The sequence below is a fragment of the Psittacula echo genome (assembly GCF_963264785.1).
Source record: "Psittacula echo genome assembly, chromosome: 4".
Classification (NCBI taxonomy): Eukaryota; Metazoa; Chordata; class Aves; order Psittaciformes; family Psittacidae; genus Psittacula; species Psittacula echo.
Genome location: NC_137738.1, coordinates 59,267,040 through 59,280,800, shown reverse-complemented (window position 1 = coordinate 59,280,800; position 13,761 = coordinate 59,267,040). Strand labels below are relative to the sequence as shown.

The window sequence follows — 13,761 nt, the reverse complement described above, 5'->3', positions numbered from 1 at the left end:
GTCAAAAATTAACATAGCAGAAAAATACCATTATCAGTTGAAGGAATTACACTTTTTCTTGGAAAGATTTAATGCATGCGTAGTTTTGTAAGACTTTAAAGTCCTAAACATGTACTGAAAAATGTAATTTTAAAAAATGGTATCAATTTGATTCATTGACTTAAGATGAATTCAGCTATGTGTTAACTGAATTACCTTTTTTTTGTAATTCTGTATCTTTCAACATGTATTAATCAAGGCAAAAAACCTGGATACAATTTGAATTAAAAGCATCCAAGACCTTACAAGTAGATATTAGAAAAGGGATGTCCCTCAGAAGGTAAGGAACAGGAGATGGTTCTGTGGCTATGAACACCTGAAGCTCAAAGTTTCAGACAATTGGAACATAAAGGTATGAGACTGAAGCAAGTTACCAAGAATTAAGAAAGGATGTGGCCTATCATGTATGAGATGTTCTGTGACATCTGTGGACATACACATTTTTAACCTTCCATCAGATACTCTTTTTACATTGAGGTATAAGCTAAGAAATCTTGCATTCACTTCGTAGCAGGAGCATACATAAGCAGTGATGACAGTGTAGACAATACACTATAAATGAACATATGCGGTACACCCAACAGCCTAAGCACTTTATCAGTTGACAGAGACTAATAGCCAAGAAAAATCATAAGGAAATAATTTGTGGATTACACTAAGAATGTTGGCAATTAAAGCAAACAAGAGTTATAAATCAACTGGTCAAAAGTATTTCTCTATTCCTTATTGTAATCGTTTGGCATAATGTAACTTGAGAGGTGATGAAAGAAAAGTCTTTCATGGTTTTAGTTATTAAACACTTAATATCTTTAAGGGAAGGACAATGTAATACATCTTCATCAATACCTGTCACTTAATTCAAATTAGCATAGCTTTCTTTATCCCTTGGTAATGCTATTAAACACAAGTAACACCAAATTATAAAGTATGCAGCTATCTATACTCAAATTTCAGATTTGAGCAGTCTAATCCTTGAGAATTAGATACAAAGTAAAAAAAAGGAAATTAAAAAAAAAGAAGAAGTTCTTGCTCACCATTAAAGAACTTTTTAATAAGCTTAACTGGCATCATCATGTTTCCTCATTAGAATGGGACTTTTTTTTTTTTTTTTAGTATTAAAACATGAACAGAATAAGATAGCATCTAATATAGTTTATTCATCTCTTGCCAAATGTTTCCAGTACAGAAGCTGAAAAATGTAATGATTTTAATTAATCTCATGTTTGCAAGTGATTAGCATTTATTCTTCTCATTGAAGCCAGTAGGAGTTACTAAAGCTGGGCAGCTTTGAAGAGAAGGATGATTCCCATACTTACAGACAGATTTTGCTAAGTAACTCTAAGCTACCTACATTTGAAACTGTTGGTCTCTGGAAATCTACATCTCTCTAGTGACAGAATATTCAACATTCCAAAACTTGAAACCTTCTAAACTGATACCCATAATTAATAGACTTATTATTGGGTTATGTAGTGCTGGGGGAGCACACAGTACTAAGCAATAACAAAATGTGCCAGTGCCCTACTACAATTTCTACCCCAAAGAGCTGAAAGGGTGCAAGCTGTAAAGCACAGGAAATGCAAAACACAATACAACACAGACAGAATGACAAGTGGTTGTTATTACTGAAATGCGTTACAAAATTAAGTGGATTTTGAGGAGTTTTTGAAGGAGGATAGCGAAGGATCTTTACGTACGTTAATTGGGAGGCTGTTCCATGTGTAGGAGGCAGCGTGGAAAAAGACACAAAGTTGGGAGTGAGCAAAAGAGACAAAAGGGGAATTAAGAGCGATGCTTGGGAAGTGCTGACAGTAAAGGAAATGAAGACCAAGTTTAAGCCAGAACCAAGAATGCCTTGAACATGGCTAACTTTATGCAAGGGAGGAAAAAGAATTCCTGGCAAGGGCTTAAGAAGCAAGGAAACATGGGCAATTATACAGGAAAGGAGAAATGATTTGTGTAGCATGTCCCAAAGAAAAAAAGAAAAAAAAAAGAGCGTTAAGAAATGAGAGACCAGTTCACATCAAATAACTAGAGTAACAAACATTTCAGTCTCAAACAATAGAAAAGAATTAACTTCTCTGTGATTATGACTAAAACCCAGCTAGATGTGAGGAGTGGTAAGATCATTAGACTGCAGTGAGTCTTTATCTAAAGCTGTTAGTCATGTGAAAAATCACCACACACTGTAAAAAACACACACCCAAAATAAATTCAAATGCAAAAGGTTAGAAAAAAAAGGTGTTTCAAATATGCCATTCAATGTAGCAGTTCAATGTGTTTGTTGTGATTGTTCTATAAAATGTGTAAACTCATTTAATGCACAAATAAATTCTGTCCATACGGGGTTTTAGCTGCTACATTCCTATTCATCATCACTGTCACCAGTTATGAGAAATACACAAACTCTCAGCATACACTAAACTTTGATGAAGAAAACTTCTAAAATACAAAGCTACTACATTTGAAAAATCAAATGATATTTTCAAAGCATACGAAACGGAATGAAATACCATGACTTTACTTGTTCAGAGCCAGAAATACCTTTTCACATGGTCTAAATTTATTTTGCTTCCAGATTACAACTTTGTGTCATTTACAGGCACATATTAATCAGATCTTGAGAGCTAAGTACAAAAAAACCTGACTGATTTGTTACTAACATTAGGAAAGCAACTTCTATATTACTGAAGCTTTAAAAAAATAATATTGGAATTAATATTGCCACTTCCTCTCCTTGCCGGTATTTTCAAAGGAATTACAAGCATATCGATTGTTCTTAGTAAGTGTTTGATTCCTTTTGGGTTTAAGCACAAATCCAGGCCCAAGCAACTCATACCTTATCAATAAGTGTGGCGCTTAAATGTTTGTACCCGAGTTCAACTCATTATGTCATTGATGTCCACCTCTACAACAGATCACATCAAACCATATTTTGCTGGAAACTTAAACATGGACATCTAAGCCTCTACTCTTCTTCCACATAGTGATACCTCACTAGTAGGCGAAATTAGCAGAGCTTACTTATTTTCTTTCCACTCATACTGTCGCAAATTTACTGTTTAGAATTAGATGATTCAATGTTGGTCATTTCCACTGTACCTCAGTGAGAGGACTCAGTAAAGCAGTCTCTCCTTGTTTTCTTTGTGTGTGTGTGCATGTAAGTATGTGCGAAACTGCAGAAAACCAGAAAATATTAAATACATTTCCAAACTCTAGCTTAGAAGGTCTCTATTTAGGAATGCTTTCCTTAAGCCCAATTAGATCTTGTAGAAAAATTCTTTTAGCTTCAAAATATGATTTGACTTTAGAAAAATTTACATAGCCTTTTGCAGGTTTTTAAAACATACAAATAACAGCATGTCAGTTAGAAGTTTAATTACAGAGAAAGAAATTCCTTTATCTCTGTGCTATACGAACATACACCATATACATGTCACTTTGAAACAGATGATATTACACTATCTCAAACACTCAGGGAAATCTCTACTTACCCACAGATCATGTTCAGCATAATCAAACAGCAGCCAAACCTTTCTGTCACTATGAGAAAGGAAAACCTTCTGCAATGCAATCACGTTAGGGTGCTTCAACTCTCGTAAAAGCTGCAGAGAAAAAGAGAAGCTCTTATTACTTCTGTGCTTGTGAAGAAAACATAACAACAAAACAGGTCTTAGCACAAATAGCAAACAAGTAATGCTAAAACAGGCCCTAGAAGAGACATCACTAATTGAGTACATTATCTTCAGAAAGGTCAAAATCAGGATATACACAGACTCTGTGGCATGAGTTGCTGCTCTGCCAGCACAGCTGACCCTGAACCAGCTACCTTTGTCCCATACTCAGCACACAGCTGTCCATCTCACATACCCTCAGCTTCAATCTTTTATTTCAAGATGTTATTATACACAAACATAACCATTATTAAGGTGAACATCAGGATTTGAGTATGCCAGAATGAAGCTTATGCAGCTGGTCCAGTTCTTCGTGTGGATAACACAATTCTTGACCATGACGTAATTACTGTATTACTGACAATTTTCTTTTGCATTGGATCCCTGTCTGACCTGCCTTGAAGTCCACTGGGTGGTTGTTCTCAGAACATAAGGGTGTTTTCAAAGGAGGGTTTACCAAAACCACTTTTCTAATGGTTGTTGCAGCTACTATCCTGTAATTCAAAAATAAACCCAAGCTTATTTACTGGTTGCCAGAATGAAAACTAGGTCTCATGACTAATTAGACAGCACATTAAAGGAGGCACCACTGTTGAAGTCATCCTTCTGCCAGATTAGATCAGTCTCTGGAGGAGCTAGGAAGCAGTATTCCCAAAAACATAATTTCCATGAAATCACTTTTTTTTCCCCTCCATACTGTCATCTCAAGAATGATTGATCACTTCTGTTTTACCTGTAAATTGCTTGCATCTGCAGCACTAGTATATAAATTGCCAAGAATCAATTTATAATGGCAAAACAGTAAATGGAATAGGTTCCAAGGCACATTTGAGAGAAATTAATCTTCCCCTTTCTCACCTTACAGAAAAAGACATTTATTTGGGGGGGGGAAATAAGGAAAAGGATTAATTTGAAATTATATTATCCTTTTTCTATATAGATATCTGTCAAGACAAGAAATCTTCCGAAGAATATTACAACTGCTTAAATCTATTCCACTTTTCAGAATATTAAATCAATCAAATAATTTTTCTCCCACATAGGAAATGTTTTCTTCTTTTTGTTTCTTCCTCTCCCTAACACCTAGCATTTCTAGCTGTAAAAGAAAGAAATTTCTCCCTAATGAATTGATCAATTGTCATGTCCAGGTACCACTTATGAGATAGAGTTATAATAATTTTGCCACTTAACAAATCATAGCAACTTGCAGAATTATAAACTAACAGAACGCTGCAGATTGGAACCGTTTCTTTGACATGCATCAAGAGATGTTGCTTGTCTTTACTAATATTAAAAACTTTCTCAGCAGGGAATGTGACACTGATGCCTTTTTTTAATAAATAGTATCTCTCATTTTAGGATACTTTTTAACTAAAAACCATTATAGTAGGCATATTTTTTTTTTTAATTGCTATTAGATTTTTCTTAAAGATACTGTTGGCAGCACTAGCAATATAAAATAATTCCAAATTGTTGTTGCTGGTTTTTAGGGAGGGAAAAAAAATAAAGAAAAAAAAAAGAAAAAAGAATTCTCTCAAAATAAGTAAGATAAGTAAAACTTTGCAGTAGGAAACAGCCAGAGTATATAGTTCCATATCAAATGCCAGCATACAATAAACAAGTTAACAGAAAATTATATCAAGCATAAGGTTAAAAAGAATGCCTGAAGTGTTGTGCATTTTCAGAAACGTGGTATACGAAAATGAGACAGGAATATGTACACTCCGCGGCTCTCAAACATCTCTGCTCACACCATGATACACAGAGAAAGCAGTGTGTACACAGCAGTGGTCACCATTTATCAGAACACCCTGATGAATAAATGAAACTCGAAATCTCTCCTTTTCATGCAAACCAGTGCAAAAGGATACTTTCTTATTAAAGCGGTACATTTCTTATCCAAAACAATGACATACACTCATTTTCAATGAGTAAGTTATTTCTAATGCATTATTCTCCTTTCTGATTCAACGCAGATGACACAACGAGCATCCTTATCCAAACTCCGCATTTTTCACACAACAGAATCAAATTATTAGTGGTATGATCCTAAATGGTGATTTTTGTAAAAAACATGAGAACATGAGGAAGAGATCATTATGCCACTTTTATACTACACGTGTTGAATTTTTAACAGCGAACATCTGTATCTGAACTGAAGCTGAAGAATAGAGCACTCTAAGGCCAACAAACAGGCTCTGCAAAAAAGTTCTGAGGCTCTATTTTTCAGCTACTGAAGCACTGGTTACAGTTGCAGCCACACATGGCAAGAGCTCCCACCAGATTAACAAAGTCTGATTTCAGCAGGTTACAGGCGCACTCTCTACTCGCCTGCTTCTCAAGTCTTCTCTGCTCAGAAAAGCTAGCAATAATTCATTTTCAATAAGCCATGTTGTAAATTAACGTGTTAAAAGCAATATGGTTATTTTTAAAGTTGCAATCTAGAAGATGCCAAGATGTTCCCAACATATTAATCATACCGGCTACATTAGCCTTATAAAATAACATTTTTTTTTCTCTCAAAAAGAGTAGTTACAAAGCAAAATATTTCAGAGACATGAATGCTCATCAAAACACAGCTCCTCTAACAGTTATATTTAAGATATTCATAACTTATTCAGAACATTTATGGACTTGATTCCCCAACTTAAACTCATTCTGTAATTATTTATACACCAACCAATTTTAAACACTAGACTGAAATTGTCAAATCATCTTCTTCCATCTAACAGTGTGTAACAGAAAATACTAATAAGTTATTAGAATATTTTAAAAAGTTTTTGTGTTATCAATTCTATACTCCAGCAGATGAACGCATCTGTAATCAAGAAAGAAGGCAACTAAAATTTTATGTTTTTCTCATCTGTCTAGCTTAAGTGAATGCTTTAACACTTATGTGTAGTAATTTTGGAAGTGCTTTTGTAGTTTCAGCAGACAACAGACCTTTATACCTTCTTCTACTATTGAGCCACAACCCTAATGTAATAGGATGACATAAGAAATTTCATGTAAAGTAGAAAGCTGCAAGTACAAAGAAGTGGTGCACATGCAAACCAGAATGGCTTTAAAAGGCTTTGTTACATTCTGGCCATCAAGACTGTGATTATGGCAGCAGTGAGTGCTCCAGCAGCAGGAGCCAGACCAAGGAAATGTCAGATCCACAGTCCAACGCACTGGGTCAAGAATGGGAGCTCTGTTCTAGCTATGCTGCGCTTGCAACAGTGCTAGACACCAACTAGATGAGATCAGAAACTAAAGCTTAGGGTGCAAGTAACTAGCACAAGTCACAAACAGAAATGTTGGTCAGATTTATGTCTAAAAATAATCTCGTCTAGAGACATGACTACAGCAGAAGAGAGGGTGACCACAGGGACTGAACTGATGTTATCCACAGCTACATAAAGAGTAGAGATGAGCAGAGTATTCAAAAAGCACCAGAAAGATGCTATCAGAAAGAAATATAGGGTAGAACGAAACACACAGCTATGGAAATCAACAGACGGGAAATCTGAGACAAGTGTTTTGACAACAAGTATTGATCTAAGGTTTAGCTAAAAGAAGCCAGAGATTCGAAAACAGTATTTTCATTAAAGCAGACAGGTGGAAGCCAATTATGTGAAAACATGAGGATGTATTTAAAGCTACTTGCGTCATAGTTGTATCAACTACCTACTCTCATGACTTTTACATTTGACTAGAGTTTTGTCAATATTTAACTTCTACACCGATCAGCTAACTGCATTGTCATTAATTTTTGTCTAAATGGCTTAAAAATCACATATTGCTTTAAAGGATGTCAGAGCAGCACTTAGTTCTTCAGCTAACCCTAATCTTGAAAACAAAACAAAACCAACTCATCTCATGCTAGATTTGTCACTTCTGCTTTTCAACCAGCTTCTGCTGTGAAGGCCTGGGGGTTCCTATAGCCTTTGTGCAGGCTGAGAACAAACCTGACTTCAAATTCTTTGAATAAGGGAGCAAAAGAGATAACTTTTAAATATATTGTCCAAATAGGAGATATAGGGCAGAAGAGGGGGTAGGGGTGGTGTCATAAGACTAGTTAGGTAAGAATTTAGCTTAATCTAATGGCTCACCTTCCAGTTTCACTCTTCCACTACTCCCTTTATTAGCTATCACACGCCACATACATCTAATAGTTGTCATGCACCTTATCCTGAAATGGTTGAACTTCTGATGAACACCATAAATGCGCATTTTAGTCCTACCCAGAAGCCCAAGGACCACGTCAGAGACATGGAAAATCATTGTCTACAGCTTTTCTGCACTACAGATTCCCATATAAACGTTAAACATACAAAACAGAAAAATGAAAGCTAATATCAGTTATTCTTAGGTCTTGTGCAGAAGCATATCAGTTTGGAGATTTGGTTAATTCAAGTCTAAAAATAGCAAGAAGAAATTAATATACTGTCCTAGTAACTGAACAATTCCAGTGTACCTGACAAAATTTTATTACACATTTACAACCTGTACATAAAAAAACTACTAGGATTTATTTCTAAGTGAACACAGCATCATCTTTTAATAGTTCTTTACCTTATTGTTTCTTTATAATTTAAGTTACATCATACCCAACCTGCAGTAAAATGCTAATAAAAGCCTGTCTCTCAGGTGAGTTCCAGTACATTTGTTTCCTGGTAACAGCACACAAAGCAGTTTAGGCAGAAAGTCATTGAGAAGGGCATCATTCTGAATTATCAACATCTGTGCAACTTTGTTCTGTACAGTGGCTTTCTTGTAAACATATTAAATTTTTATTATTATTATTCTACTGGTCAAGAGTATCTTGATGCTGGTACAAGCATCATTGCTCATCACAGTTCTTCACTAATGTCACAGTCTCAAATTTTAAAATGCTGCATTTGGATAGCTTAAGTTACATCTTACAGCAGGAGAGAGGTGGGAGTCATGATGGGGAAGTATTTGCTGCCTGAGAAAGTTATGTTTGCAACAGAACTGATACAAAAGCTTGAAACATTGGAAACATAGTGTCAGCAGTCCAGCTAAATTAGACTTCGCATGGAAAGTCAAAATAAAACAGTAAAGATTGTCTAGCCAGAGAAAGAACACAGGAGTGCACAAGTACAAGTGGTGTATCATATAGTTTTAACAGAAAAATAAAAATCTAAAAATATTTTACCCCATGTTTTAATGACAGCTATGATACTGATCATGAAAAGAGTGAACACACACATAATGGAAATGCCTCACATTTAAGAAAGTGAAAATAAGCACAAGTCAGATATAAGCAGAACTCAGAGGCAGCATTATATGATTAACAGATACAGCACATAGATTTATAGAGGGGACAGGGAAGGGAGACAACCCATTTGCAGACCTGCTAATCCAAAGCATGCAAAAAGATTTTTGAAACAATGAATATAAAGAAAAACATACTAAAACCAAACTACACTGATTTTCCTCTCTGATAACTGGTTTTCTATACAAACAGAAGATCTGTGTTCAAATTTCAACTTTATAATAGTAGACTTTCTGTGATGGGAAAGATGACAAAGGGAAGAATTTTGAGGTGAGCAAAAACTTACCTAAAAAGGCAACTGATGATGGAAAAAATTTCAAGGTAAAGGAGTTCTATATATTAACTATTTGCAGAGTTACAAAAGAATAGGTATTGTGACTGTTAATAAAATCCATCTTAGCATCCAAATCATGAGCATGTGTTAAATTATTTGATTAAATAAAGGCAGCATTCCCAAAGGAGTGTGATAATACATCATCTTTTATGATATTTCATACTATGACTGAATAAACAACAGGTAACAGAAATGGGATGAAGCACAAAATCTGAATTCATGCATTTACGAACTAACCAAGAATTTCCACTATAAACTGAGAAGTCATCAGAAACAAGTGACAAAATGGTAGAACTGGATTTCTATAAAATAAATTAAGAGGGTAAATTTAATATTACATATACTAGTTGAGGTATTTAGAGAAAGGGATGTATTGATATCAATACACAAAAGGTTTCTGTGACATATTTTTATAACATTGAATGCAGTTTTCTCTTCCTGTCCTCAAATACCTTCCCTTCTACACGCGCACAGAAAGATGAATTCATCCTGAAAGAGGAAAAGCGTGACCAAAGGAACAAACAATCTATCTCTCAACAAGTAAGAAAGCTTGCTCAATTACTGTAACTGATCAAATATTGAAAGGAAATAAAGATTGGTATCCACTAAAATACAAAGGTGTGAGCACCAAAGATGAAAGACATAATGACAATCATGGTTCAAGAACAAACTGATACAGCTGATAAGAAACAAATTTACCCTGTAAGATGGCATCTCATGAACAGGAAGGTTCAGGAATAGTTTCTCAATAGCAGGGAAAACAGCATATCTCATTTGCAGCTTGATCACCACTGGAAAAAAGTTACTTGATGAATCTGATCTAACAGTAAGCCAGTAGATTAAGTAATGCAATGTTTATGCATTTCTCAGAAGCCTTCATGAAAGGTGGGTTTGGTGAGCTTTTACTGACCATCTCCAGCAGATGAAAAAAATCATATACTGATTGACAGTCAGCTTCCACAGTAATTTGGTTTAAATTCTTTGACCTTCGCCTACAAACTTCCTGTCACCATATAACGCAAGTAACTTTTACCTGAAGCAGTAAAAACAACTAGAAAGCCTCTTGCTCTTCTAAGGTATAGAAAGTTCTGCTGTTTTCCCCCCGCAGAAAAAGACTTCTGTGAGACAGAAGGAAGAGAGTTACGCTGTTACTAATATAAACAACAGGGTGAATTATGAAGGTGTTTAGCACATGTAAAAATAGTGAGACAGCACATTCCTCAAAGAAATAACTCTCACATGGACATAATTTTACACCATAGGATGAATAATGCTTTTTAGCTACCACCTACAAAAGCAGGGTGAGGACAGACACTTTCATCTTGCTGTGAAGGAAACCTAAGAAAAATTAGAGAAAACTGGGAGACAAGCACTTCTCTCACTATGACACTAGTAAAATTTGCAGTAAACATGTATTTCTGTGTCAGTGATGACAAAACCTATAATCATCTTCAGAAATTTATTCTGAGGTCAGTCTCATCTAAGAGGTGTCCCTATCTTTCATGTAGTTTACTCCAGTCTTTTCATCTATGTACTTAAACTGATCTGGAACAACCTTGGGAGTTTCTTCGGTGGAAAAATGCTCTGTAATGTATTTAACCACTTTCAGGGTTGGAGCTAAAACCTTTAACAGGCAGAGATGCAGATCATAAGAAGTCAAAGGAAAGACCAAAGCATGAGCCTGATTGTTCATAAAAGCAATTGTACAGTGTAGAATTTTAAAGTTGCCTCTTGTGTGAAAAATATATTCAAAGCCTCTAGGGTCACTGAAGTTAGTTTTAAATTGAAGCTGAGGTTTTCAAAGGAACATAAAGATCATCATTTTACTTCTTCAGAAGCTCTTTAAAAATTCCCATTTACTTAGATGTTATTAATCAAGACTAGATCCTCTCCTCCATGTTCCTTTCCACAAAGACTCTCTGATGTCTCCTGAGCATCAGATCATACTGAGCTCATGCTGCAGCTGCTCCTTCAGGGAGGTATGTGTATATATAGGATTCTCAAAATAAAAAATAAGGGCAGGCAGCTATTAATTTTCTTAAACTTGTAAGAACAATCCTTTGGTAACTGTAATACAGGTCTCAAAGTTATCAGGAAGAAGAAAAGAGAAATGAACTAAAACAACATACCACATGTAAAAAATACTCAAAATTAAGCTTTGTTTAGTGATCCAACTGATGGTCAAGTTTGGCATTTTCCAGTTTGGATTCCCTTTTGTAGTTGGAGAAAAGTCCACTTACAATGGTACTGCAGAACTGAAGCAAAATAAATAAATAAATAGATAAATTAATCTTTATCTAGTAATAGCTTCAGACCAAGCAGGTTTGGAGAGATTGTTTATCAGTCCTACAAGCTGTAAACTGTCTGTGGCTAGCATATGTTTAAGAGGCCTCAAAAAGATATAGACAACATAAAAATAGACATGGATACAAATACACACATAAGGGAGAGAGAGAGAGAACGAGGGGGACAGAGAGAGAGAGAGAGAGAACGAGGGGGAGAGAGAGAGAGAGAGAGAGAGAACAAGGGGGAGAGAGAGAGAACGAGGGGGAGAGAGAGAGAACGAGGGGGAGAGAGAGAGAACGAGGGGGAGAGAGAGAGAACGAGGGGGAGAGAGAGAGAGAACGAGGGGGAGAGAGAGAGAGAGAGAGAGAGAGAGAGAGAGAACGAGGGGGAGAGAGAGAGAGAGAACGAGGGGGAGAGAGAGAGAGAGAGAACGAGGGGGAGAGAGAGAGAGAGAGAGAACGAGGGGGGGAGAGAGAGAGAGAACGAGGGGGAAGAGAGAGAGAGAGAACGAGGGGGAAGAGAGAGAGAGAGAACGAGAGGGAGAGAGAGAGAGAGAGAGAGAACGAGGGGGGGAGAGAGAGAGAGAGAACGAGGGGGGGAGAGAGAGAGAGAGAACGAGGGGGGGAGAGAGAGAGAGAGAACGAGGGGGGGAGAGAGAGAGAGAGAACGAGGGGGGAAGAGAGAGAGAGAACGAGGGGGGAAGAGAGAGAGAGAACGAGGGGGAGAGAGAGAGAGAGAACGAGGGGGAGAGAGAGAGAGAGAACGAGGGGGGAGAGAGAGAGAGAGAGAGAACGAGGGGGAGAGAGAGAGAGAGAGAGAAGGAGGGGGAGAGAGAGAGAGAGAGAACGAGGGGGAGAGAGAGAGAGAACAAGGGGAAGAGAGAGAGAGAGAACGAGGGGGAGAGAGAGAGAGAGAACGAGGGGGAGAGAGAGAGAGAGAACGAGGGGGAGAGAGAGAGAACGAGGGGGGAGAGAGAGAGAGAACGAGGGGGAGAGAGAGAGAGAGAACGAGGGGGAGAGAGAGAGAGAGAACGAGGGGGAGAGAGAGAGAGAGAGAACGAGGGGGAGAGAGAGAGAGAGAACGAGGGGGAGAGAGAGAGAGAGAACGAGGGGGAGAGAGAGAGAGAGAACGAGGGGGAGAGAGAGAGAGAGAGAACGAGGGGGAGAGAGAGAGAGAGAACGAGGGGGAGAGAGAGAGAGAGAGAGAACGAGGGGGAGAGAGAGAGAGAGAGAGAAGGAGGGGGAGAGAGAGAGAGAGAGAGAGAACGAGGGGGAGAGAGAGAGAGAGAACGAGGGGGAGAGAGAGAGAGAGAGAACGAGGGGGAGAGAGAGAGAGAGAACGAGGGGGAGAGAGAGAGAGAGAGAGAACGAGGGGGAGAGAGAGAGAGAGAGAACGAGGGGGAGAGAGAGAGAGAGAGAGAGAACGAGGGGGAGAGAGAGAGAGAGAGAGAAGGAGGGGGAGAGAGAGAGAGAGAGAGAGAACGAGGGGGAGAGAGAGAGAGAACGAGGGGGAAAGAGAGAGAGAGAACGAGGGGGAGAGAGAGAGAGAGAACGAGGGGGAGAGAGAGAGAGAGAACGAGGGGGGAGAGAGAGAGAGAACGAGGGGGAGAGAGAGAGAGAGAACGAGGGGGAGAGAGAGAGAGAGAACGAGGGGGAGAGAGAGAGAGAGAACGAGGGGGAGAGAGAGAGAGAGAACGAGGGAGAGAGAGAGAGAGAGAACGAGGGGGAGAGAGAGAGAGAGAACGAGGGAGAGAGAGAGAGAGAGAACGAGGGGGGGAGAGAGAGAGAGAACGAGGGGGGGAGAGAGAGAGAGAACGAGGGGGAGAGAGAGAGAGAACGAGGGGGAGAGAGAGAGAGAGAACGAGGGGGAGAGAGAGAGAGAGAGAACGAGGGGGAGAGAGAGAGAGAGAGAGAGAACGAGGGGGAGAGAGAGAGAGAAAACGAGGGGGAGAGAGAGAGAGAGAACGAGGGGGGGAGAGAGAGAGAGAGAGAGAACGAGGGGGAGAGAGAGAGAGAGAGAGAGAACGAGGGGGAGAGAGAGAGAGAGAGAGAGAACGAGGGGGAGAGAGAGAGAGAGAGAGAACGAGGGGGAGAGAGAGAGAGAGAACGAGGGGGAGAGAGAGAGAGAGAGAACGAGGGGGAGAGAGA

The 13,761-nt window shown here is 38.5% G+C and overlaps 1 protein-coding gene across 12 annotated transcripts in view; it reads right to left on the bottom strand.

Annotated features, from left to right (window-relative positions):
- The window catches only part of CDK19 (cyclin dependent kinase 19), a 134,278-nt gene that overhangs the window by 73,810 nt on the left and 46,707 nt on the right, over nucleotides 1-13,761 (bottom strand). For all 12 annotated transcript variants that reach the window (XR_013956524.1, XR_013956525.1, XR_013956526.1 and 9 more), the window contains one exon: nucleotides 3,534-3,644. Coding sequence is in view for 3 of the 12 variants with exons in the window: in XM_080614711.1 (XP_080470837.1) it covers nucleotides 3,534-3,644 (111 nt within the window). In the remaining 9 variants the exon portion in view is untranslated. The remainder of the gene's footprint in view (nucleotides 1-3,533; nucleotides 3,645-13,761) is intronic.